Genomic DNA, 26,151 nt, shown 5'->3' with positions numbered 1-26,151 from the left:
TTTAAGAACGATGTGGCTCTATTTGTTATGGTCCTGGTATGCTTCTTTTCTCTCTGGGGCATCCCATGTTTCTCCTCTCTTTTCTAGGTCCCTTCATATCTGATCATTCCTAATTCTGTCCTTCCTTGTTTTTTGCTTGCCTTGGAGCTGGCATCAGACAGTCTTCTTAACCTGGTCCATGAGATGTCAGAAATGATCTGTGTCTACATGGATAAATGCTGTCAGGCGTGCGCACGCCGTGGTGGTGGGCACCGGTACTGTAGTCGAAGCTACGTTAGCAGCGAAGTTCTGGTGGCGACCCAGTCCCATGGGTAATAACATGGGCCCTGTGCACAGGGATACGTGTGAAGACCTTGTAAAGGCATAAAATGAAAGTTTTCAGTACAGCTGAACTGGCAGAGGAGGCAATCCATCCATCTGGGGATAGTGCAGAAGGAACCCACTGTTTTGTGGGAAAAGGAGGGATCCTCAAAGGCTAAGGGAGTAAACCCTGAAAGAAAATCATCTGATGCGTTAGGCTTAGAGGTAAGCAGAAGAGTAATAAAAGCAGAAGAGTGTTGTTATGTGTGCCTTTCAATCTAGGAACAAGCCTTGGATGTCACACATTTTTATCAAAAAAAAAAAAAAAAAAAAAAACCTACTAACTTGTACTGTATAATACATACAGTAACTGGTTACTGCTTGTAGTGCCTGTTGCCTTGCTCTTTTCTTATATCAATTAAGTGACAATCATGTGGTGCATGACTCATGCCAAGCTCCTTCTCATTTGAAAAAGGATGTGCTAAGAGGAGATACTATCTTACACTTCTACAACTTCTCCACTTCATTCAACAGTATTTATTCTAAACTGTGATGATAAAATATTTAAAATTTCTGGGAAACATTCAGGCAGAAACCTTAAGAATCTGAGGGAAACCTCAGATGATAGCAATGCTGTGTATTGTGATTGTTGTCATTTTTGTTATCGAAGTGCACAATTAGACATTTTGTTGTAACAAAAATGTTGATCATGTTTGGTGGCATTGTTGTGGGAATGAATTTACAGCATTTGTTTCTGAAAGGTAATAATCGTGTCCATTGAAAGGCATAAACTGCTTATGCATGATAATATTCTAGTTTGTTTGATAATAGAAGGTTCTTGATGACTTTGATAATGAGTGATCTGAAATAGATGGCAGAGATTGTGTTAATAGTTGGTGTTTGTGATGAGTATTTCGGGATAGATAATAGTGATAGTGAAAGTGAGTGAAGGAAATAAGCATAAATGGTAATAAAGTCAAAATTGCCACCCAATCAGATACCTAGGAGAAGTAATAACAATTAACCTTAAAAACCCCTTCTTCCAAATAAGAACAAACAAGCTAGCTACAACTCATAAATTAACCTGAGAAATCTACAAAATAAAATGCCCATTCATACACATAAATCTTAGTCCATACACACAAAACTAAAACACTGCTACATAGTTATAGAACTTGAAACATATAGCAAATACACTCTTTCACCTGAGCGATCATAGACCGACAGACTCCAGAAGATTGAAAGAAGAATTGGAAGAACCTGCATCAACAAAAATCAGAAAGATGGACACTGGCAGATAATACCCAACAATCATCATCATCTAGGTATTCTGCCTTATGGCAGATCTTGTCTTGGGATGAACCTCTTCCACTGTTGCCTGTCCTGCACCAAGTTTTTCATGTCTGAATATTTATTTCCTTGGATATTGTCCAACATTTGATATTTTTTCCTTCCTCTTCCTCATTTGCCTTTCACCATTCCTTCTATTCCTTCTTTCAGTAAACAGTCCCTCCTCAAACAATGTCCGATCCAGTTCATTTTTCTCCTAATGATTTGTAACATACTTCGTTCTTCTCCAACTCTTTGTAATACCTCCTCATTCCTTACCCGGTCTTCCCATTTCACTTGTTCTATTCTCCTCCATACCCACGTCTCTAGTGCCTCCAATCTTCTCTCATCTTTCTTTCTCAATGTCCAAGTCTCTGCACCATACAGTGCTATGCTCCAAATGTAAACTTAGCAAGTCTTTTCCTCAAATCTTTGTTTAGTGGTCCACAAAATAATTTTGATTTTTTCTTAAAGCCTTCTTTTGCTATGGCAATTCTTTTCTTAATTTCTGTCGTGCAATACATATCATCTCTGATCATACCTCCCAAATACTTGAAGTTACTGACTTGCTCTATTTCTTCTCCCCCTATACTAATATGACAACTTCTACCTTTTCCTCCAATTATCATACTTTTGGTCTTCTTCTTATTAATTCTCATTCCATATTCTTCTAGTTTCATGTTGAGTTTATCTAACATTTGTATCATTTCACGTTCGCTTTCTCCCATCACAACCATATCATCTGCAAATTTTATACATTCTACTCTCCTACCTCCCACACAAACTCCACTTTTTCCATTAAAACTTTCATTGATTATTTCCTCAAGATAGATGTTGAACAGTGTCGGTGATGAAGAGCAGCCCTGTCTACACCTCTTCCTAATTCAATTTCTTCACTCAATTCATCTCCTATTCTCACTCTTGCTCTCTGGTTTAAATACAAATTCTTTATTAGCCTTCTATCCCTTCAATCAACTTAATGTTTCTTCAGGATTGTCATCAATTTGTCCCATCTGACTCAGTCAAAAGCCTTCTCAAGGTCAATAAATACAGCATAAACCTTCCTGTTTTTCTCTATGTACCTCTCTCCTATCACCCTCAGAAGTCCAATGGCATCTCTTGTTCCAACTCCTCTCCTGAAACCAAACTGTTCTTCCATATATCCTTCTGTTGAGCATCCCCAGTAAGACTTCGGCTGCATGTAAAATTAGACTCAGTGTCCTATGTTCTTCACATTTTTTGCTGTTCTTTTTCTTTTCCATAGGGATTAAGATGATTTCAGTAAAGTCCTTTGGCCATTTCCCTGTCATGTATATTTGATTACATAATTCAAACAATTCCTTTCATCCTTCGTTATTTAATGCTGTTAACAGTTCAACAGGAATCTCATCTATTCCCATTGCTTTACTATTTTTCATCTCGTTCAGTGATGCTTTGATCTCTCTCCTCAGTTTGGTTTCCCCTTTATCATCCTCTTTAACACCATATCTTCCTCCTCTAATTCAAGTTCTTCTTCATTTGGTCGATTGTCCCGATCATATAGCCATTCTATGTATTCTTCCCATCTTTTCATTATTTCTTGGGGTTCATATATCATTGTGCCATCTGTAGCCTCTATTTCGTTATTGCTGTTGTTCCTTCTCTTTTCTCTGAATACTATATTTGTTGCTTCTTTGTACATCAAGTCATATTTCCTTTCTTTCTCCAGTTGCTCTATCTCATCACACTTTTCTGTCAACCATTTCTTCCTTGCCTTTTCTGTTTCTCTTCTTAATTCATTATTTACCTTCCTGTAGTTACGCTTTCCTTCTTCTGTATTACTGTTTTCCATTTCCTGTGCGTTCCTCCAATTTTACTTATCATTTCTGATGTTATCCATTCCTTCTTTGTCCTTTTCCTCTCCTTGACTCCAAACATTTTCTTAGCTGCTTCTTTTATCCCATTTTTAAAAGTTTCCTATCTCATTTCTACATTTTCTGTTTCATTTCCTGGCATATTATTGTTACAATACTCATCCTAGTTCTCTACACTTGTCTTTCAGTTTCTCAATATTAATTTCTTCTCTCTTCTTTCCTTTCCATACTATTTTCAATTTAATCAGTACCTCTGCTACAACTAATATATGGTCAGAATAAATGTCTGCTCCTGGGTAACATTTAGCATTCTTTAGGCAGTTTCTGTACCGTTGTTGTATCATTATATAATCAATTTGATATTTCTTGTCATCTAATCGAGATATCCAAGTATACCTTCTCCTTTTGTAGTTGTCAAACACAGTGTTTCCAACCACCATGCAATTTTCATTACAGAATTCAATCAACCTTTCTCCCCTCTCATTTCTGTCTCCCAATCCAAATTTACCAATGGTCTTACCATCTGATCCTTCACCAACAACCGCATTCCAGTCACCCATTACAACAATCAATGAGTTGATCCATCTTCTCATAACACTCTTCTACATCTTCATCAGAATGATTATAGGTCGGCATATAAACTTGAATGATCACTAAGTCTTTTCTTTTCCCTTTCAGTCTTATCTTCATAATCCTTCCAATGATATATTCAACCTTCATAACTTTGTTCTTCAGTCGTTTTCCAATCAGTATTCCAACTCCATGCAATCCATTTTTATCTTCACCCGAATAGTACATTCGGAAGTCACCGCTTTCTAGTTCTCCACATCCACCCCATCTCACTTCACACATTCCAAGTACATCCAAATTATTTCTCTTCATCTCATATTTAGTGTTTTCTAATTTTCCTTCGTGTAAAAGGGTTAGAACATTCCACGTCCCTATCCGCAATAATTCTTCTTTCTTCTTCTCCTTCCTTCCATATTTTAAAAACCTCGTTGTACACCCCTCCCGGAGATCCGAATGAGGGGAATCTTTACCTTTTCTTTATCTTTTACAAAGAGGTCTATCTCATGAACGTCTTGGGAGATACTGCCAGTGGTGGTTTCCCGTTGCCTTCCACTGTCATCCACATCCTGTCGGCTCGCTGACCCAGATTCTCGCTGGGGTTGATACACAACCTTCTGCTGGGTTGCTCAGCATAACAGGGACACCACGTGTAGGTAGAATTGTTGAGAATTGGGGTGAGAGAGGCTAAGAGAACTCTCTTGTTGAGTTCTTATATTCGCATCTCACCCCCATTTATTAGCCAGAGGTTGAATTAATGACTTCCCCAGGTGTACAAAGTGTTGGAATCCATTATTGATAATATGCGTAAGAGGAGACTGGGATTCTTTGGACACATAAAGAGGATGCAGGATTCAAGACTTCTGAAACAACTTATACAGTATAATCTCAACTCAAAAAAATATCACAGCATGCTGCAGATGGATCAGAGAAATAAGAGAGGATCTGAGGGAAATTGGCCTTACACCAGAAGACACCACAGATAAGATAAAATTAAACAAAAAAATCCAGGATGTAAACGTTGCTTCATACTTACAAGAAAGAAACTCGCAAGACAAATATTTTCAACACTAGAAAGAGCATGAAGATCGGAACACATGAAAAAGTACTTGAAAGACTGCAAGGCCCAAACAGTCCATTCGAAGAAATTTGGACAATGGTCTGACTAAACTGATCCGTTGTGGTCATAGAAGTGAAAGTGATTGTGTTCTTGAGTGATTTGAAATAGATAATAAAGATAGGGATTATAGAGAACTTGTTAATATTGTTTTGGCAAATGTAAAAAGTGCCTAATTATGTTTGGCTTATTCCTCTTGCGCCTTTCCTCTTATCCAGCTCCTGCAGCATTTCTCCACTTTCCTCCCTCCTTCCACTGTTCCTCTTCCAGGTTTCTTCTGCTTGCACTCCTCTTTATTGAACTGATCCACCCTGTTCTGACTTTATTATTTTAACCATAATGGTTTTATGTATTTGGGTCCATATTGACTTCAAACGAATCTATCACCTAATCAAATTAAATCATATAGTTCCACCTTGTCAATACTTTTACCTTGTTCCCTCAAATATTATCTCTGTAATCTGTGTTGGTATTCTTTTCTCCTCCATTATCTTTACATGTCCAAACCATCTTAGTTTATTCGTATCAGTTTTCCCGTTTAGGTTTTCTAATCCAACTTCCTTTCTAACATCTTTGTTTCTCACTTTGACTTTCCTGTCATACTGCTTAGGTATTTCATTTCGCTGGCTTCAATTCTACTCTCCTCCCTACTTGTCATTGTCCAGGCCCCAGCTGTATAAGTCAATATGGATGTATAATACATTTTGTACATCATCTCTTTACACTTCCTTGGTGCTTCCTTATTCCAGACAAGATTTCTTACACACTGGTAGGATGCATTGCCCTGTTGCGCTAATCTTTATGGCCAACCCTCTTAGTCTAGTCCACTTTGTCCAGCCTTGTATTCTGCATTAATTCACTCCCTAGGTATTTGGACCTGTCCACAATTTAAAGGCTTGACCACCAATTTTTCACAATGCCTTTCTCTTGTCTTTCTCCTCTTGATATCATCATGGTCTTGCTTTACTCTGCGCTTATTTTCATACCATACTTTTCAATTTTCTTGTTCAGTGCATCAAGTTTTTCTTGTAGTTCTTAGTTGTTTGTTCTCCAGACCACAATATTGTCTGCAAATAGTAATAACTTTGTCTCCCTATTCCCATATGCTTCTTTTGTCTCATTTACAATTTTAATTGTGCTAATGGTGAAGTGGCAAGAATGATTGGAATGCAAAGAGTTAATGTGCTCATGCTTTTATCCTTCTTCCTACCTTCCTGCCTGTAATGAATGTTCAAACATTTTAGTGTGCCCTTTCCATTCAACATGTTTGTTGTGTAAATGGCCTGAGCTCTGTTGTTTAGTACTCACCGTATCTCATTATTTTATTCTTTACGAAGTAGCACACTCAGAGCAGCGACCAGTTGCAGCGACTACACCTGCTGTTCCAGCCATGCCTCAGTTTGATGCTTACACAACGTTTGACTGGGACTCCTACTTGAAGGAGACCAACAGCATGGCTGCTCCTCCAGAATACTACAAGCAGGTATGAATTCATAGTCATCAGTAAATTTAAATGTGTTGGCAGAGGTTCATTTGCTCTAAAGCAGGGGTCCTCAGAGGGTGTCCTTTCAAATTGCTTGGCTGTGCTGCAAAAGAGATTATTACGCTGGGAAAGTATGACAATATAGTAACGTATATGTGTATTAAATATTTAATAGAATTTATTGGCCCGAGTGAACTGAAAAAAAGATGCAACATAAACTGAAAAAAAAAAAAAAAAAACCTATCAGTTAGGTACACGTTGTAGCAATTTAGTGAGAAATATGTTGCTTATGTTTATACAAACCTACTCATTATTCTTGGTCTACAGAGAAAAGGTTCCATTTTTTAATTTTTAATGTTGTTAGTGTCTAAGTGCCAAAAATCCCTGTTTAAATAGGTACAGGAGAAGACCGTTATCCGCTATTTGCTTATATGCCATTTTGGTTTTAAGTCTAGTGCTGCCATCTGTTAACAGTACGTGGAATCTGTAATGCCTTAGGGCGGGTACAGGCATGCATGTCGAACTCTGCAACGTACACTACGTCGTGCGCCAAGATTAAATGGGGCAAGCACATCTCTACGCGCAACTTCTGCCAAATTTGTCGAGACGTGAATTGTCACTTCCCGTCAGTAGAGCTTTGAAGTTGCACTTGACAGGTTTTGTATTTAAATCACCGGGTAAAAGGAAAGAAAGTGTGCCAATGGATTCATGCTGGTTTGGTTAGACCATTGATTAACATGCTGAGCGCCAGAGCGTTCCACTGGGACTTCTAAATGGAAGTAACTTCAGCTACGGACCACTGTGGTCCCTGCGGAAAGTTTGGTACGTTTGGAGTGGGAGTAAGAAAATTGTGCAGCACAAATTAACACTATCTTACTGTTTTACATCACCATCATCTTCAACATTTCATTAAGTGTTTTATTGGTGTTTTTCAAATGGAGAAAATTGTTGGGCTAAAGTATAAATATGCATAAATGGAATTAAAAATATATGTTCTTTTTTTTCATGACAATATTTGTAATGTTCCGCTGGAATGTACGGTCCCACATGCGGTCCGGGGCAAACTTCTCTCACATTATAGGAAATACTTCCATTTAGATATTTTGTGTCATTCATGTTTCAATAGTTGGCAAGACAGCACCCACGCTGATATGTTTTGGAAGAATATGGGAAGATGTGGAATGTGTTACAAATGAATATGGTCTTATATTAAACTTGATTCGTACTTTTATGGTAATGAACAAAATCCTTACATGGTAACATTCTCTTTGCCATTTTCTTTGTCATTCCAACTATTCTCTTGTAATGCTCAGACATTTTTATGATCACAGTAGCACTAAACAACTGCCATGCACCTGAATGCTGCCCTTTGAGCACGATTGCATATGATTTGAAAGAACAATGAACTTATATTTCAGAAATAAATCTTATAACAGTATTTATATTCTCACTTTTAAATGTTCTTGAATCCTTGTGCTTGACTTTTCAGCATATCAATCCACCTACCAATGAGTTCAAGATTGGTATGAAGTTGGAAGCTTTAGACCCACGTAATTTGACATCAACTTGCATAGCTTCTGTTGTGGGCATTCTGGGTCCTCGATTACGCTTGCGATTAGATGGAAGTGATAACAAGAATGACTTTTGGCGATTGGTGGACTCCAATGAGATTCATCCCATTGGTCATTGTGAAAAGCATGGAGGGATGTTACAGCCTCCCCTAGGTGAGTTGAATTTCTTTGCTGTCTGCACTTACTCAGATTATTATTGTTATTATTATTATTATTATTATTATTATCATCATCATCATCATCATATTATTATTATTGTTGTTGTTGTTGTTGTTGTTGTTGTTGTTGTTGTTGTTGTAACGGGGTTTCCATAGTTTACAGAGGTATAAGAAAGTGCTGTGGTAAATGGGTGGACAGAGAAGTGACCAGAGCATAAATTAAAGCGATAATTTTGAAATTTTATTTCTTTCCTTTTTTCTTAGTTTAAAATTTAATAGATAATTTGAATAAGCAACAACAAATAACAGTTAACAGTGAACTCATTAGCTCTCACAATAACAGTGGCTTAAAGTCAAAAATCAGATACAGTAGAGAAAATTATTGGCACAATAACTTGCAAGTGTTGAGTAATTTAGCTCAAACAGGGACAGTTTTACAAGAGCATGTTTGCTCCACTCATTTTCATCTAGGAGACTGTGTTCCAAAAGTTACTACAGTCCAGTCTCTCAGAGGCACAAGCTTCTAACACCTCATAAACTTAAAAAAAAGTAGTTACTGTCATTTCTGTTCGACAGTGTGTTACACACTCCGTTTTCAGAGGGACCTCGGGGAAAAAACATACGATACATGAAAATGGAAAATCTGGGAACGAATTAAAACCATCAACAGTTTGACTGTACTTCACAGTAATTAAATATATATAATTTTATTTGTAGAAAAACTCCTGCATTAAATACATTAGTTAAAAAACTTTATATTTTAAATTCAGTTTTACCGGGAAAATTTGTCACTTTCCTGTGAAAATGTCTTTCAGGCCAGCAACTTTCATCAGCCAAGCTCATTGAAAAATATTCTACTAAATAAGTTATCAGAATTATATTGATATCTAAGAAATTTAAGACCACATCTGAGACTCCAGTTTCACTATTGCTGCAAGGAGAGTGTATCGGAGTAATTATTCCGATCGGGAAAAGAACATTATAATCCAGTCACTTAATTGACGACTTAAAAACGTCTACGGTAGCTACCTCTGTTTTTTACCTTGAATAAATCTAACTGGAACAGGTACAGTTATTTACAGTAATCGTTATCTGATGACAGTCTCATGTAAATTAGAAGACCTTGTTTTAATAACCTAAAAAAGAACAATGTAACTTGTTTATCAGTAAATGTTTTTGTGCTGTATTATGAACTTACGGCGCGAAACTTAACTTCGAATTCGCCCATGTTTTAGGCCTCGGTACTTTCCATTGATGATTATTTTGACGGATTAACAGGCGAGAAATGGGGCTTGCATGATAGGCATAATTACTGGTGCAGTTCACATGAACCTACCTGTGGTATTATAGTTAAGAAAGATCGCTGAAAACACCTAAATAAGCATAGGTTGTAACAGGTCCAGTCACATAATCAAGTAAGCTAATCACAACGCACAAATACAAAAATTATACCAAAATACATTAAATCCCAGAAGATGTAATGAAACAGACTCACACTCACAAAAATAAAGTGTCAGATTGCACACATATAGGTTACGTACTGTACACACAACACACACACACAAAACATTTAAATTGTCATTTCTTCAGTCACAGAATACAGTAGTCACTTTGTAGTGAAAAAGTCTTTCATCATCAGTTGGTTGTCATGCCTTAACACGGTACAGTGCTCCCTCAATATTTAAAACATTCCGTAGTTCGCTGCTGTCTGTGCCATACACAGTAATATAATCGCGAATTTTGTCGAAGTCGGCTAATGTTTCTGCAAACGTTGGCAGGGGTTCAATTTCGTCTTTCCCCTCGCTCGCGATCTCGTGCACGGCGCTTGCACTGGCTGTGGCAGTAGCATCATCACACAGCTGTTCTATGTTCCTTACACCACAAGTGGCGAGCTCACTATCAACTGTAGCGTACATCTTGAAGTTAACATCTCTCAGCGCGAACTTCTCCCACTCCTCACTGATAAGTTGTTCTTCGCTGCCGGTGTTGGTGTCATTCGTGTTTCTGCTTTCACCAAAGCCGCATTTATGAAAACAATTTTGAATGGTGGAGGGCGAAACGTGGAATCATGCTGACACAACAAAGTGGATTGCCTGTAGAATACTGAACTTCGTCTTCACTTCTTTCCCGGCGTCCAACATACACACAGCTCTTTGCACCAGCTGCTTGCGGTAGTACCCTTTAAAGCACTTAAACACCCCTGCATCCAGAGGCTGAAGGACACTGGTACAGTTCGGGGGATAGAAAATAACTTTCACATTTTGTAAGAAAGAAAGTTCCTGCGGGTGGGCGACACAGTTATCTACAAACAAAACGTTTTTTCTTGCTTGAGCACCCATAGAAGCATCCAGTCCATGTAGAAAATCCAAAAAAATGTCTGTGGTCATCCAAGCTTTACCGTTCGCGTAGTATCACATTGGTAACTTCTTCACGTTGCACCGATCCTCGGGGAATTATTTTTTTCTGCACCATATTGGGCGATCAGTCAAATGCTCCGGCTATTTCCCCTATTATGTCTGTCATGTCTTCGAATCGAGTGGACAGATCAATGCAATAAATATATGTTGCTAAAATGTCGGCAGCTATCCAAGTTTGTATACGTCGTGTAGAGTTTAACTTATTATGTCAAAATCATTTCAACCGATGTAGTAATTCCATCTCTTCGACTCATTGCAATCGTCAAAATATTCTCTAAGTTGCTACGCGACATCTCTCAGGGATTTTTATTACGCATCACCAACAAAAAGAATATATATATTTTACGTAAGGTTCAACCGGGAACCCATTTCTTCATACTTAGGATTCACCCACCAAAATTATTCGTCCGGCAATGTCAATTCTCAATTACTATCCAAAAATCTGTCTTTCAATAGCACGTTAATCATGCAAGTTCAACCTAAACTTATCTGCTAAATCAAATAATTTATCCTCAATAATATCCTCTTTTTTAATTTAAATTAAATTAATAGAAGAAAAGAGAAAAAGAAAAAAAAAATATATATAACTTTCTATAACAAATATTCATCATGCTTTCCTTGAAATATTATATTGCCTCTTTAAAAATAATTCGATCATTCTTCCAGAATAAATATCTTAATCGCCTCATGAAAAACAAAGAAAAGTTTGCCTACATTCATAAATTGTAGCTGTTAAATGAATTAAAGTAGTTAATCAAATCAGATGATTGAATAAATGAAAGCAGTTACATGCATTGAATAAATTTGATAAATCAAACAAAATAAACTTAATTTCAATTCTGAATGCACTTATTTTCAGTTCCTTGTAAAAAAAAAAATATTTATAGCATCTTCATGTATCTTGTAATAAATAAAAAAATAAATAATAAAAAAGAAAAAGAACATTTATAACATCGGCAATGTCAGCCAAGTTCCAAAGCAATAGCTCTCTTCAGCTATATTAATTATCTTCCATCAAAAAAAAATATATATCAATCATTTTATCATGTCATTAATATGTAAATGTAACCATCTAGTATTCTAATATCTCCAGTAGGTACTATATAATAGCAATGATATACTATCAATCGATGTAACTGACGTGCCTCAAATTCGCATCCGGGTCCGAATAATATCTCATAACATCCCAAGGAATACAGCTGGTGACGTATTTCATTTGCTTATGGCAGAGAATAAAATTTAAGAAGACATTTCTCCCTTTAAAATATGGCTTTATCCATAAATATCAAATAACATTCATTATCCTGTTTGAAATTTTCCAAGAAGACATCAAGTTTTATCCTTACTTATATTTCATTTATAGATTGTATTTTGAAGACAGTTCCGTTTAGCCTACCACTACATCATGTTACGTAACGTCGTATAATCACCTATATCTAACCCAAAAGTATCACATTTCATTCTAACAGTCGTGCCGCACATATCAAATAATATTAATGGTTAGTAACAAGTCATAATTACTACCAACAACTTTCAAATAGGGATACACCCTTCCATATATCATTTGGGAATATCATAATATCGCGCCATATTCAAATTCACATGTATCTCAACGAATATTCATATCTATATTCTCCACAACATATTTCTCATAACCTTATCTACCAATCACTTTCCCCGCGGCATCACATTTCAACATACCACACTGAAACTACGACGTTGCATAATTGGGTTAGTTTTCAGTCATATCACCAAATATTTACGTCACTATAAAAAAATAAATACATATTTGAATAACGTAATCTCATATTTACTCACATGTAATTGTGGTGAATCGGCAACCAAGTCTTAATAACACGTAAACTATTATCTTCTTTCTGTTTTACAGTTAAAGTTTACCGTATTAAATACGTCGTTTCATTTTAGCACGGGAAGAAAATCACCTTAAATCTCAGCATATATGATTGTAAACATTCCTACGTATTGGCATTGATTATACATTATTGAAGAATACCTACGTCCACACGTATCAATGAACCACATTAAACTCTTGGCGAAGATTTTGCCGATCGGAATTTTCTCTCGAAGACATGAATAACAACTTTCGCACTACACATTCACAGCTTAATTTATATATTACTTCTAACATTTCTAACTACTACTGCCAATAAAAGGATATCGGAACTTAGCTGTCATTTGCCGATGTTACTAGACTGGGCTAGGTTTCCATGTGATCACCCACGGCCTGCGGGCTGGCACTGGACATCTACTGCGTCATGATTATGCACTGTAATGCAGATTTGGGATAGCAGGCTCGGGGTAGCAGCTTCGGCAGGGCGGCTTCCGTCAGGTTGTCAAATCCATCTCTAGTTTAGCTCCTCATGATGACGGCGATGATTACATGCGACAGAATATTGAACATTGTCATTAGGATCAGGTACATAGTCTTTTGCAATATATTATTCAGGATCTAATTTGTAACTTTTCCTACAAGTAATCCAAATCAGAACTTCAACGATAGAATCTAGTGACAAGACTTTAAGAATACAATCTAGTCAGTTCTCAATTTCACTGTCGTTAATATCTTCAGTGTATAGATATTATTATCTCGTTTAATGCAATACACGAAGTTTGAATTGGAGTTACGGCTACCGACGAAGTGTTTAAACTTCTTCTCTCTTGATTTTAATTATTTAATCTGTTCGGTAAAACGCTAGATTTTGGTGTCATCCTTTAAGATTCGCTTGAAGTACTAATTCTTTAGCTTAATTTTCTCCCTTCTAAATACGACAGTTTCTTCTGCGTAGAAAATCTCGCCCCGTTGCAGTGAAATTTCTTTTTTATTGACTCGATTTTGTTTTAACAATCCCAAAAGCATTCTATTCCTTTTTTATATCTCGGCCGCATGGATTCTGCCGGTCCGCTCATCTAACTCCCGAAACCATGGCCTGTCTGCATCGCCAAATTAGCATTTTTTTCCCGACATGTTACGGCTTCTTTGACTTTCTGCACCCGTATTTTATTATTTTGATTCATTGTGTCCGTATATATTTTTTTAAATGTATAGCCCAACCAAGTGAATCCTCTCGCGTGCATGGCAAATTCTAACGCCGTATGACCACGTTTATCTCGTTATCAGGACGATGAAAACGGTACAACGTTCTTAAAGCATCTTGGTTTCGCTGCTTTGCCTATAACGATAGGGATACGTTTGTCTGACCCATCACTGTTACAGCACAACAAAACAGTTATGCGGTCCTTCGCATTTTCTCCATGACAAGATTTTCCTTTAAGAGCCAGCGTGCGATCCGGTAAACAGTTGAAAAATAGGCCGGTTTCATCCGCGTTATAGATGTTCTTCGGTTCGTATCCTTCAAGCAGCTCTGGGAGATCTTTCCCCCAATCTTCCACAGCCGAACCGTCAACTGCAGCACTCTCGCTGACGAGCTTTTTATACACCAGCCCGTGATGCTCCTTAAACCAGTAAATTCATCCATTCGAAGTGGAAAAATTTTTGATACCCATTCTTGCAGCGATGCTTCGAGCTTTTACGCGCAAAATGTTACCATCCACAGAAATTATCGACGCCCGAGCTTGCTGATACCAAGAAAAGAAAACTGCTTCCATTTTGGAATATCTTGATTCCTTCCCCGTTTTTCTATTCTTTGCGGAGGATCCACATTTTTTTTCTTGTTCACGCATCTCTTGTTTTTTCCCCATTATTGTATTCAGTGTCGAAGCAGGTAAGCCTAAACGTTTTACGATGTCAGTTTTTTTTTTTTTTTCCTGTTGGATTTCTTTCAACTTCCTTTATAATCTGAAGTTTTTCTTGCAGGGTTTTAACATGCTTTACAGGTCGCGCCATTTCAATACTGTACTGTGTAAGCAAACCGAAACTTTACTGCGTAAATTGTTGGTTTTCACCAGCAAGTAACACAGCCAACTGAATGAAACATTCAACAGAAAGCTCTTAACAAAGCGCAAGTTGGCAGAGGCCTTCATTGTTAGCCTGGTACAGAATGTTCCGTAAGTTTGATCGCGCAACATATCCGACGAAATTAAAATATGCTAGACTCGCAAATTCGATTCCTGCCGTCCATTCTCGAAATCTTGAAAAATGTTTGATCGAGGATTTAGCGTTGATGGGACTGAAATTTCTGGACGGTTGATGCGAGAAATCGTTTCTTCGAGGAACGGATAACTCAGGATTTTTAATACAGGTTTTAAATGGGATGCTCGCGGGACCTCATAATTTGAACAAATATTACGGGAAAACGTAGTTTCGGGGAACGGATAATCGAGCTTTCACTGTAGTAATGAAATCTATTAAAAGGAAAGAACATGGAGATATCAAAGCTTTCACATTTGCAGATGATGTTGCGATCTGGAGTGACTCAGAGGAGGAATTGGGAAAGAGAATGCAAAGCTGGAATGAGGAGTTTAAGAAATTTGGGTTAAACATCAGTAAAACCAAGACGGTGGTGATGAAAGTGTATGGGGAAGGAGCAGAACCAATAATCATGTTAAATGAATTGCAACTGGACAGCGTTCCAGTTTTCAAATTCTTGGGTAGCGTTCTATCAAATGACAACCTAGCAAAACATGAGGTGAACAATCGAATCAACAAGGCAACACAATTCTACCACCAGGTAAGACACCTGCTGTGGGATGAGCAAATACGTATGAAAACAAAAATGACATTGTACAAGTCCTATTATACACCAATTCTTACATAGTCTCAAAACTACAACATTGACCAATAGAGATAATTCCAAACTGTAGGCAGCTGAAATGAAATTCCTACGCACTATGATCCAAAAAACCAGAAAAGACAAGATTAGGAATGAGAAAATTAGAGAAGTAGGAATAGATGATTCTCTTCTCAATAAAATTCAGATATCAAGACTGAAGTCACATGAAGAGGATGCCAGTTAACAGAACTGCAAGAAAGGAATTTGACTGGAAAGTAGAAGGAAGACGACCCGTGGGAAGAGGTGGTGGTGGTGGTGATTATTGTTTTAAGAGGAAGTACAACTAGGCAACCATCCTCTATATAACACTAATCAGAGGGAAAAATGGAAGGGATCCGACACTTCGAAAAATGAAGATATCGGCCAAAGGAAGACAAGGGCCACGAAGGGCGTGAAAATGAAAGACTCCCTAGCCCTCGCAAACCTAATAGCGTCGGGGTCGGAAAAGAACAAGAGTTGACCAAGGGAGGTCGGACAGGATAGATTAAAGTGAGGAGCCTGGCACAAGTAAGTGGAAGCAATGCCAGGACTCAGCTGAGGGCCCCGTGGTCGCCAACCCAAGCTCCAATGTTCAGAGCCCCTGAGGCCCTTTTAGTCGCCTCTTACGACAGGCAGGGGATGCCGTGGGTGTTATTCTACCGCCCCCACCCACAGGGGGTCCCGTGGGAAGACCACGAAGGAAATGGATAGATTTAGTTAAGAACAATGTACTGCTGAGAGGTCATGATTGGAACAAGTTGGTGGAGGAGGAATGGAACAAGGACAGGATGAGATGGAGAGGAGACTCATATACCACACCTGGGAAACTGGAGATGGTTTAGGATGATGATGATGATGATGATGATGATGATGATTGTCCACATGTTCCACCATTTACTGGGCTTTCATGTATAAACGTTCAAATAGAAAATGAGCAGGATATTATGAGTTACGTGAGTATTTTCATGAATGACGAATTTTATCAGTATTGTGTGTGAGCAGACCTATCTATACGCGAGACAAGTGATAAGTGCGGAGTCCCGGCGTTTCAAAATGAATTCGATCATGCAATCCTGGAAACCGATTGATGTCTCAGAGTTGAACAATTTTTAGGGTTGATTTTCATCACAGGTATAGTCCAAAAGCCTGATATAAGAATGTACTGGACCGAAGACCATCTTTATCAGACTCCGATATTTTCTAAAAATGTGTCCCAAACACGCTTCCTTCCTATTCTTTCATTTCTTCACTTCAGTGACTTCAGTAATCATGTTTCTAACATTTATAGTTCAAGAGTGATGGTAAATTTTATTAAGTGATGCATGTTAAGAGGGCCGGGCATGAAAATGGCTGGTCCAGGCATTCAAGTGTCCCGCTCAAAAGCAGGTACTGAACGTGTTAATTAAGGCCACGGCCACTTTCTTCCCACTCCTAGCCCTTTCCTATCCCATCGTCACCATAAGACCTATCTGTGTCCGTGTGACGTAAAGAGAAAAAAAAAAAGTTATTGTATTGGATAAGGGGGTGTTGGGAACGAACTTAAACATAAGAGATGTGGGAGGAAACTTGTGTGACTTGTGAATGGCTGAGTTAAAGGCAAATGATAACCAGTGTACTGAAGTGTCCCAACGAGAATGATCTTCGTTGAGGAAAGCAATCAGGGCAGTTCGAAGATTACGATTAACCCGCTCAGCTAGGTGGGTAGTATGCTGACGTCATGACTTGTGAGGCGGATAGATCAAAACAGAATATACGAAATAAATTACAAAAATTGCAAAAATTGTATTGAGGCAAGAAATAGTAGACTGAGCGGTGACAAGCCTACAGTAGTCGGAAACAACCATGAGAACCGTGTGAAACTATTCCCCCCCTCCCCCCCCCCCCACACACACACACCTCCTCTCCTAAGACTTAACAATATTGCTCCTCATGTCAAATTCACACCAGAAACTGACTTAGTTAAATCTAGAAAGCTTATTTTTGATCTATCACTAGACACTCAGATTATTTAAGTTATAAAATATTCAGGAAACCTACTCAGACAGCTTCCACTATTTGCCAAGATTCAGTGCACCCCCAGTCCCACAAACGAGTCCACATACAATAACAGCTACCTACTTAAGAAGACTGTTATCTTATCTTAAATTACGAAACTAACATCTTTAACAGTCTAACAGCTTTATTTTTTCTTACCCTCCGTTAGGAGTATTCAAGGAAACACATTTCTATTTCCTTATAAGATTGAGCTGTTTATTGCTCTATCCTCAACAGGTTTTGGGCGCATTGACTGAGCGCTCTGAAAAGTGTAATCTTATGAACTTGTGACATGCAGCTTGATACTACGATTTTAACCAAGGACATTTTAATAATTTTATGTTAGACAAACACCTCTATTGATATCCTTTTATGATTTGTAAGAACAATCAGGATCCTGATTATTCACAGTACAGGTTTGAGTTTGAGGCTGATGATGCCCATAATATGGGCAAAACATGTCCCTTGTAACATTTTATAATAAGATTTAATTCTTAATTTACTAGATCTCTTTGTATTGAATAGGTGGATATTAAAACTAACACTTGTAACGTACCTTGTATAACCTAGTTCATCGAGCTTTCAGCATACCTATGTCCACGAAGGATCAAAAGAATGAACGAAACAATCTGCGGAATTGCAAAATCCAACGGTTTCAGCAATCATTTTGTGGTGTTGTTGTTGTTGTTGTTGTTGTTGTTGTTGTTTGAGTCATCAGTCCATAGACTGGCTTGATGCAGCCTTCCATGTCACCCCATCCTGTGCTAACCTTTTCATTTCTATGTAACTATTGCATCTTACATCAGCTCTAATCTGCTTGTCATATTCATATCTTGGTCTACCCCTACCGTTCTTACCACCTACACTTCCTTCAAAAACCAACTGAACAAGTGCTGAGTGTCTTAAGATGTGTCCTATCATTGTGTGTCGTCTTCTCATCAAATTTAGCCAAATTGATCTCTTCTCACCAATTCAATTCAGTATCTCTTCATTCGTGATTCGATCTATCCATCTCACCTTCAGCATTCTTCTGTAACACCACATTTCAAAAGCTTCTATTCTCTTTCTTTCTGAGCTACTTATTGTCCATGTTTCACTTCCATACAATGCCACGCTCCATTCAAAAGTCTTCAAAAACATATTTCTAATTCCTATATCAATGTTTGAAGTGAGCAAATTTCTTTTCTTAAGAAAGCTCTTCCTTGCTTGTGCTAGTCTGCATTTTATGTCCTCCTTACTTCTGTCATCGTTAGTTATTTTACTATCTGAGTAATAATATTCATCTACTTCCTTTAAGACTTCATTTCCTAATCTAATATTTCCTGCATCACCTGCCTTCGTTCGACTGCACTCCATTACTTTTGTTTTGGACTTATTTATTTTCATCTTGTACTCCTTACCCCAGACTTCGTCCATACCATTCAGCAGCTTTTCGAAATCTTCTGCAGTCTCAGATAAAATAACAATATCATTGGCAAATCTCAAGGTTTTGATTTCCTCTCCTTGGATTGTGATTCCCTTTCCAAATTCCTCTTTCATTTCCTATACTGCCTGTTCTATGTAAACATTGAAAAGGAGGGGGGGGACAAACTGCAGCCTTTCCTATCTCCTTTCTGGATTGCTGCTTCTTTTCCAAAGCCCTCGAGTCTTATCACTGCAGACTGATCTTTATACAGATTGTAGATAATTATTTGTTCTCGGTATCTAATCCCAATCACATAGCTTGGTCCAATCAACATTATCTAATGCCTTCTCTAGATCTACGAGTGCCATGTACATGGGCTTGTCCTTCTTGATTCAATCCTCTAAGAGCAGACGTAAAGTCAGGATTGCTTCACATGTTCCTACATTTCTTCTGAAGCCAAATTGTTCTTCTACCAACTCAGCTTCAACTTGTTTTTCCATTCTTCTGTAAATATTGTGTGTTAAAATTTTGCAGGCATGAGATGCTAAACTAATGGTGCGGTAGTTTTCACACTTGTCAGTACCAGCTTTCTTGGGAATAGGTATAACAACATTCTGCCGAAAATAGGATGGGACTTCTCCTGTCTCATACATCTTACACACTAAATGGAATAACCTTGACATGCTGGTTTCTCCTAAGGCAGTCAGTAATTCAGAGGGAATGTCATCAATTCCAGGTGCCTTGTTCCTATTTAGGTCGCTCACAGCTCTGTCAAACTGACCTCAAAATTGGGTCTCCCATTTCATCAGCATCAACAGCCTCTTCTTATTCCAGAACCAATTTATCTTTACCTTGATATAATTGTTTGATATGTTTTTTCCATCTTTCTGTTTTGTCTTCTTTCCCTAGAAGTGGCTTTCCATCTGAGCTCTTAATATTCATACACGTAGATTTCCTTTCTCTAAAGGTTTTCTTGATTTGCCTGTATGCAGCATCTATCTTTCCCAGGACCATGCAACCTTCGACATCCCTGCACTTCTCCTTCTGCCATTCTTCCTTAGCTACCTTGCACTTTCTATCCACTTGATTCTTTAATCGCCTGTATCGTTTTCTGCCCTCTTTATTTCTAGCATTCTTGTATTTTCGTCGTTCATCAATCAGGTCTAGTATCTCCTGAGTTATCCACTGATTCTTAGTTGATCTTTTCTTCCTTCCTAATATTTCTTCAGCAGCCCTACTGACTTCATTTTTCATGACTATCCACTCTTTCTCTATTGTGTTTCCTTCAGCCTTTTCATTTAGCCCTTGTGCAACATGTTCCTTGAAACAATCCCTCACACTCTTTTCTGTCAACTTGTCTAGATCCCATCTTTTTGCATTCCTTTCCCTTCTTCAATTTCTTCAACTTCAGATGGCATTTCATGACCAACAATTTGTGGTCAGAGTCCATGTCTGCTCCTGGGAAAGTTTTGCAATCCAACACCTGGTTTCTGAATCTCTGCCTAATCATAATGAAGTCTATTTGATACCTTCCAGTGTCTCCAGGTCTCATCCACGTATACAGCCGTCGTTTGTGGTGTTTGAACCAAGTATTGGCAAGTACTAAATTATGACTAGTGCAGAATTCAACTAGTCGACTTCTCCTTTCGTTCCTTTGTCCCAATCCAAATTCTCCTGCTGTATTACCTTCTCTTCCTTGGCCTACCACTGCATTCCAGTCTCCCATCACAATTAGATTCTCGTCACCTTTTACATATTAACTCTTCTATCTCTTCATACATTCTTTCGATTACCTCATCATCCGCTGAAGTAGTAGGTATATAGACCTGCACTATTGTGGTGGGCATTGGTTTGGTGTCTACCTTGACAACAATAATTCTTTCACTATGCCGGTTATAGTAGCTTACCCGCTGCCCTATTTTCTTATTCATTATTAAACCAACTCCTGCTTTTCCCCTGTTTAATTTTGTGTTGATAATTCAGTAGTTGCCTGACCAAAAATCCTGTTGATTCTGCCAGCGAACTTCACTTATACCAACTACATTTAACTTTAGTCTATCCATCTTCCCTTTCAGATTCTCTAACCTACCACAACAATTCAAACTTCCAACATTCCACACTCCAACTCGCAGATTGTCAGTATCCATCTTCCTGATGATCGCCCCCTTCTGTGTAGTCGCCATCCGGAGATCCGAATGGGGGACTAGTTTACCTTCGGAATATTTTACCCGGGAGGAAGCCCTCATCAGTACATCATTCATACAGAGAGAGCTGCATGTCCTCGGGAGTTAGTTACGGCTGTAGTTTCCCGAGTAGCAGTATCATCACAGCTAAGCCATGTTGAGTATTATTACAAGGCCATTTTAGTTAACCATCCAGACTTCCGCCCTTGCAACTTCCGTAAGGCTGCTACCCCCCTTTTGATGAAGCATTCCAAAGTCTGGTCTCTCAACAGATACCCATCCGATATGGTTGCACCTGCGTCTCGGTTACGGCTTCATTGGGACACGCAAGCCTCCCCACCGCGGCAAGGTCACATGATTCGCAGGGGAGGAATCATTTTATAGAAAGAATAATCGATAAACACCAACATCACCCTAAGGCTACTCTCAAAAAAGAAAAAACTAAACCTCTTAAAATTTTCCACCTTCACGTTCAACATGGTATTTTGAAGATAACTAATATTTTTAAGAAACAAGGTGTTAAAATATCTTTCAAAACCAACAATAAGAACATGAACATTTTACACAATATTCACATATCAACAAGATCAGCAGTTTTTTGAAATCAGGAGTTTATAATATTAAATGCTATACCTGTAACAAGTCATACGTTGGGCAGACCGGAAGGAACTTCAATATAAGATACCACGAGCACACTAACGCTATAAAATATAATAAGTTTTCAGCTATCGGCCAACACATACAAGATTATAACCATAATTTCACCAATATCGAACAAGATATGGACATTCTTGAATTAGCAAATAAGGGTTCTTTACTCAACATAATGGAGCCCAACTTAGCACACTGGGGAAAAATGCTGGCAACCAGGAATGAGTTAGCTGGGAAATTTATAATGTCCAATAGCGGACCAATTATATTGGTATTATAAATTTACTCATTCGGAACAATGCAGGTTCCCTATATCATCTGATGGCCAAGCAGGCATCAATTTTCAAAAATGAGACATACTTTCTCATAGTACATTGGCACTGCCGGTGGCTCCAAGTAGCCTACGCAGTGGCCTCCACGGTATGCACTAGCCATGCGTGTTGGTGGGTGTGCCATTTACCAGCTGATGAGCCCAACTTAGCACACTGGGGCGAAACACTGGCAACCAGGAATAAGATAGCTGGAAAATTTATAATGTCCAATAGCGGACCACTTATATTGGTATTACTGTTCTTCATACTGGGCGAGTTGGCTGTGTGGTTAGGGGCGCGCAGCTGTGAGCTTGCATCCGGGAGATAGTGGGTTTGAACCCCACTGTCAGCTGCCTTGAAGATGGTTTTCCTTGGTTTTCCATTTTCACACCAGGCAAATGTTTGGGCTGTACCTTCATAAAAGCCATGGCCGCTCCCTTCCCACTCCTAGGCCTTTCCTATCGCATTGTCGCCATAAGACCTATCTGTGTCGGTGTGACGTAAAGCCAATTGAAAAAACCAAAAAACAAACAAAACAACTGTTCTTCATTAGCGACATAACATCTCTTGAAGGAAAACAATGTTATGTTGTTCTCCATAATAAATTTTGAAAAATAATCACACTTTGCTCTATATATACTTTCTGGATTGAATTGGCAAATATGAATTGAAGGTCCATTGTTTTGTGTTAAAGAGCTATTTCCACGAGGTGGTTTCAACATAATTTGGTAGCCGGTTGATCTCAAGATAGACTGGCTGCCTGAATCGCTGTTGTTCACTTAGCACTACGCAGGAGGTACGAGTAGTTTAAGGAATGCTGTTGCTTAAGTGTGGTAAATATCCAATATTCGGGAGAAAGTGGGTTCGAACCCCACTGCTGGCAGCCCTGAAGATGGTTTTCCATGGTTTCCCATTTTCACACCAGGCAAATGTCGGGGCTGTACCTTAATTAAGGCCACGGCCACTTCCTTCCCACTTGTAGCCCTTTCCTGTCCCATTGTCGCCATAAGACCGATCTGTGTTGGTGCGATGTAAAGCAACTTGTGAAAATCTGCATACTGGCATATGAATCCTTCTCCAAGCAGCTTCTCACAGTGCAGTGTTGTTCCAGAGCAGTTCATAATAGCAAGCCTTCTTGAACTCAGAGCAGCCATCAACGGATCCACTTCTGAAGAATGACTCATCATGTGCTTGCGACAGTCCACACTGTGATGTCTAAAAATCATCAAGAATATTGATTGTTGTTGTGTCAAAGGGCATTGCAAGATGCTTTCACTTGTTTTTACTACAAAAAGTGACAATAGTAGTGTTAGACAGACTGAATTTTATTTCACATGTTTTTTGTTGAACATATCTATCCCTTATCTGCAGCTGACCATATCATACTTAATGTGGAAATCCTCAAAGTTATGAATAAAGACCCCTCCTCAACATAGCAGAAAACTTCTTTATACATTTGGACCAATATTTTAATCCAAATTACAATCTGAATGACATTTCCGAAAAACTGAATATTCTATTTGAGCTGCTCATTCATATTTTCGAAAACTCAAAATCAAATAATCAAGGTTCGATTTTTCATTCTCTTCACAGTACTTAGGCAATCGTTGTATTCCTGGATCCCTCTGCCCCGCCTTGATCCCCTTCCTTTCTGCTTCCCTTCCTTCCTCTCTCCTCTTTCCTCCCCGCACCTCCCCCTCGAGGCTTTGTTTAAACCTCATCCCCAGCTTCGTTCAACACGTTGCAGCACGAGGTGATTCTCATGCAACATATCGTTGAATTATATTCTTCCCCCAACATAACCCTTTCTTTCTTAGCCGTCATTTATCCAGGTCGACTGTATGGTCCGCATTGAAGTGGGAAATCCAACCACCTGTAGTTACTCCTATATACCGCATTTATCCGAATAATCCCCGCCGTCGAATAATGCTTGCACCCTCATTTTAGGAAGGCTCGTTATGGAAAAAAAATGAAATGAAGTAAAATTCCTTCCATCGAAAGTGTGACGCAGGCATAAACAAACATTTCGTATCACTCCGCAAGTCCACGTGGTCTTAATGCAAATATGAACATGTAAATTTACGGATATAGCTGCTTTGCCTGAGATGATAAAAATACATTATCACTGCTATGAAATATATTTTCCATGAAAACGTGCATGTTCATGTGACAGGTATTTCCTTAATTTGAACTTGCAATAGGCTCGATGCCCTGTAGATGGGAAGATCCGTTGTCTCTTGCATCACTAGAATCCTCTCCGAAATTACTTACAAATTCGTCACACATCACATCTAAAACACTTCACACACGGTCTCTTTTTACTTGGTGGTGGAAATTTTTTTTATGCAATATAAACACTTGAAACAGATACAGTGGCGCATTCCGACGTTCGTCTAAAACACTTCTCACACGTGATCTCTTTTTACCGTCTTGCTAATAAACGGTATATAACTTTTATACAAGGTGTATACATCGTTTATGTGAAATTCGTTCTAAATAAACAGTGTATAAACCTCATGTATATACATTTGTTATAGTTATTCATTGAATTGTTTATACAGACCAGGACCCTTGTATAAGCGATTTATAGCAGCGAGTAGCGGAAAAAGAAACGAGTGAGCAGTTTATTTTCGTGGTATTTACTGTCTGCAGTAACATAATCGTGGTGAAATATTCAACTTATCCATTCAACATTGAAGGAATGGATGATAACGTTGCATTTAGGGGTTATGGAGGCTAGACATCTTCGTAAAGTAGAACACTTTTAAAGAGACGGAATGACAATGGATAACTATAAAAGAAATGCTGGTTTGGTGAGTTTTTTTGTAATAATTTGTTACTGCTTAATAGACTTTTGAAATTACATGTTTATTATACATTATCTGCCTCTACAAAGATCTTCCTCAAATTTGAGTATAAAAAGGCACATATTCCTTGATATAAAAAAATGGTATAACTTGAAAACCATACGTAATACGATTTCCATACTTTGTAGTTGAATACGCAGATATATGATGTATAAATGCCTAATAGAAATGTTTTTGATCAAACCTTTCTTTTAGCTACAAAACAGTTTTTCCTTTCTCCTGAAAAGTAAGGATTTTTGAATGTGTACCGTTTTCAACACACAGATTCATGTACAGTCGCTTATGTTTTCCGTACTATCCAAGTTAGGAGTTCTTGATCTTTTCTTAAGATTTTCCGTTTCTTTCGTGGCGTTCATTACACAGGCAAGCTGAAGAAATGTTGATATCAATATAAGCCAATTTCCAGCTGTCTCACTTTGTGTTGCCACTGCCTTTTCGATATGCCATGTTACTGTGTGACTTTTCGGAAAGTTTTGCTTGTAGATAACAAGCAGAAGCGATCATAAAGGCGGTGAACGTTGCGAAATATGTCAGCGAACTGCAGGAAGAGATTCGTACTACTTGGAATGAGTGTATACATGCCGTGTAGTAATACATTGCGTATACCACATTATTAGTGAGAAAAATATACAGTGGTGGAAATATTTATTGCATCACCTTCTATAATTAATTTTTTTTGTTATAATCATTGAATAACTGAGTTGGACTGATTTATCTCTATTTCTGTCAGAAATGAATATACACAAGTTTTATCTATTTTATTCTTCAGTTTTGTTTCTGTAAGAAGGTCTTTGTTTTTTAAATTTCACACTTTCTTGAAAATGGGTGTAAGTGAATATGCCAACTATTCTGTTTGCTCTTCTGAAATATGAATACTAATGTTGAAAGAAACACTGCACAATAATGTTCGAACATAACACTGGTTGAATTTAGTGTTTGTAAATACAGAATTGCCTCATACGAATGCACTGTTGCCATTTAATACTTTGTTGTACCTCCGCGCGCCTTAATCACCGCTTGTCATCGTGAAGGCTTTGAAAGAATTGACTTTTTAATATACTCCTCACCCAGTTCATGAAACCACACATGCACAAGGGTCTCCAACAATTCCTGTTTATTCTATGGCTTCTTTTTGCCGATAGCATTTCCCATAACCTTCCAACTGTTCTCAACAG

The 26,151-nt window shown here is 38.2% G+C and overlaps 1 protein-coding gene across 3 annotated transcripts in view; it reads left to right on the top strand.

Moving 5' to 3' along the window:
• The window catches only part of Scm (Polycomb protein Scm), a 478,066-nt gene that overhangs the window by 195,244 nt on the left and 256,671 nt on the right, over positions 1–26,151 (top strand). For 2 of the 3 annotated variants that reach the window (XM_067142591.2, XM_067142593.2), the window contains 2 exons: positions 6,504–6,649; positions 8,139–8,373. In XM_067142591.2, coding sequence (XP_066998692.1) covers positions 6,504–6,649; positions 8,139–8,373 — 381 coding nt within the window. The remainder of the gene's footprint in view (positions 1–6,503; positions 6,650–8,138; positions 8,374–26,151) is intronic. The other variant, XM_067142594.2, reaches the window with a different exon arrangement.

The sequence above is a fragment of the Anabrus simplex genome, chromosome 3 (assembly GCF_040414725.1).
Source record: "Anabrus simplex isolate iqAnaSimp1 chromosome 3, ASM4041472v1, whole genome shotgun sequence".
Taxonomy (NCBI): Eukaryota; Metazoa; Arthropoda; class Insecta; order Orthoptera; family Tettigoniidae; genus Anabrus; species Anabrus simplex.
This window is presented reverse-complemented; position numbering and strand designations above follow the sequence as displayed.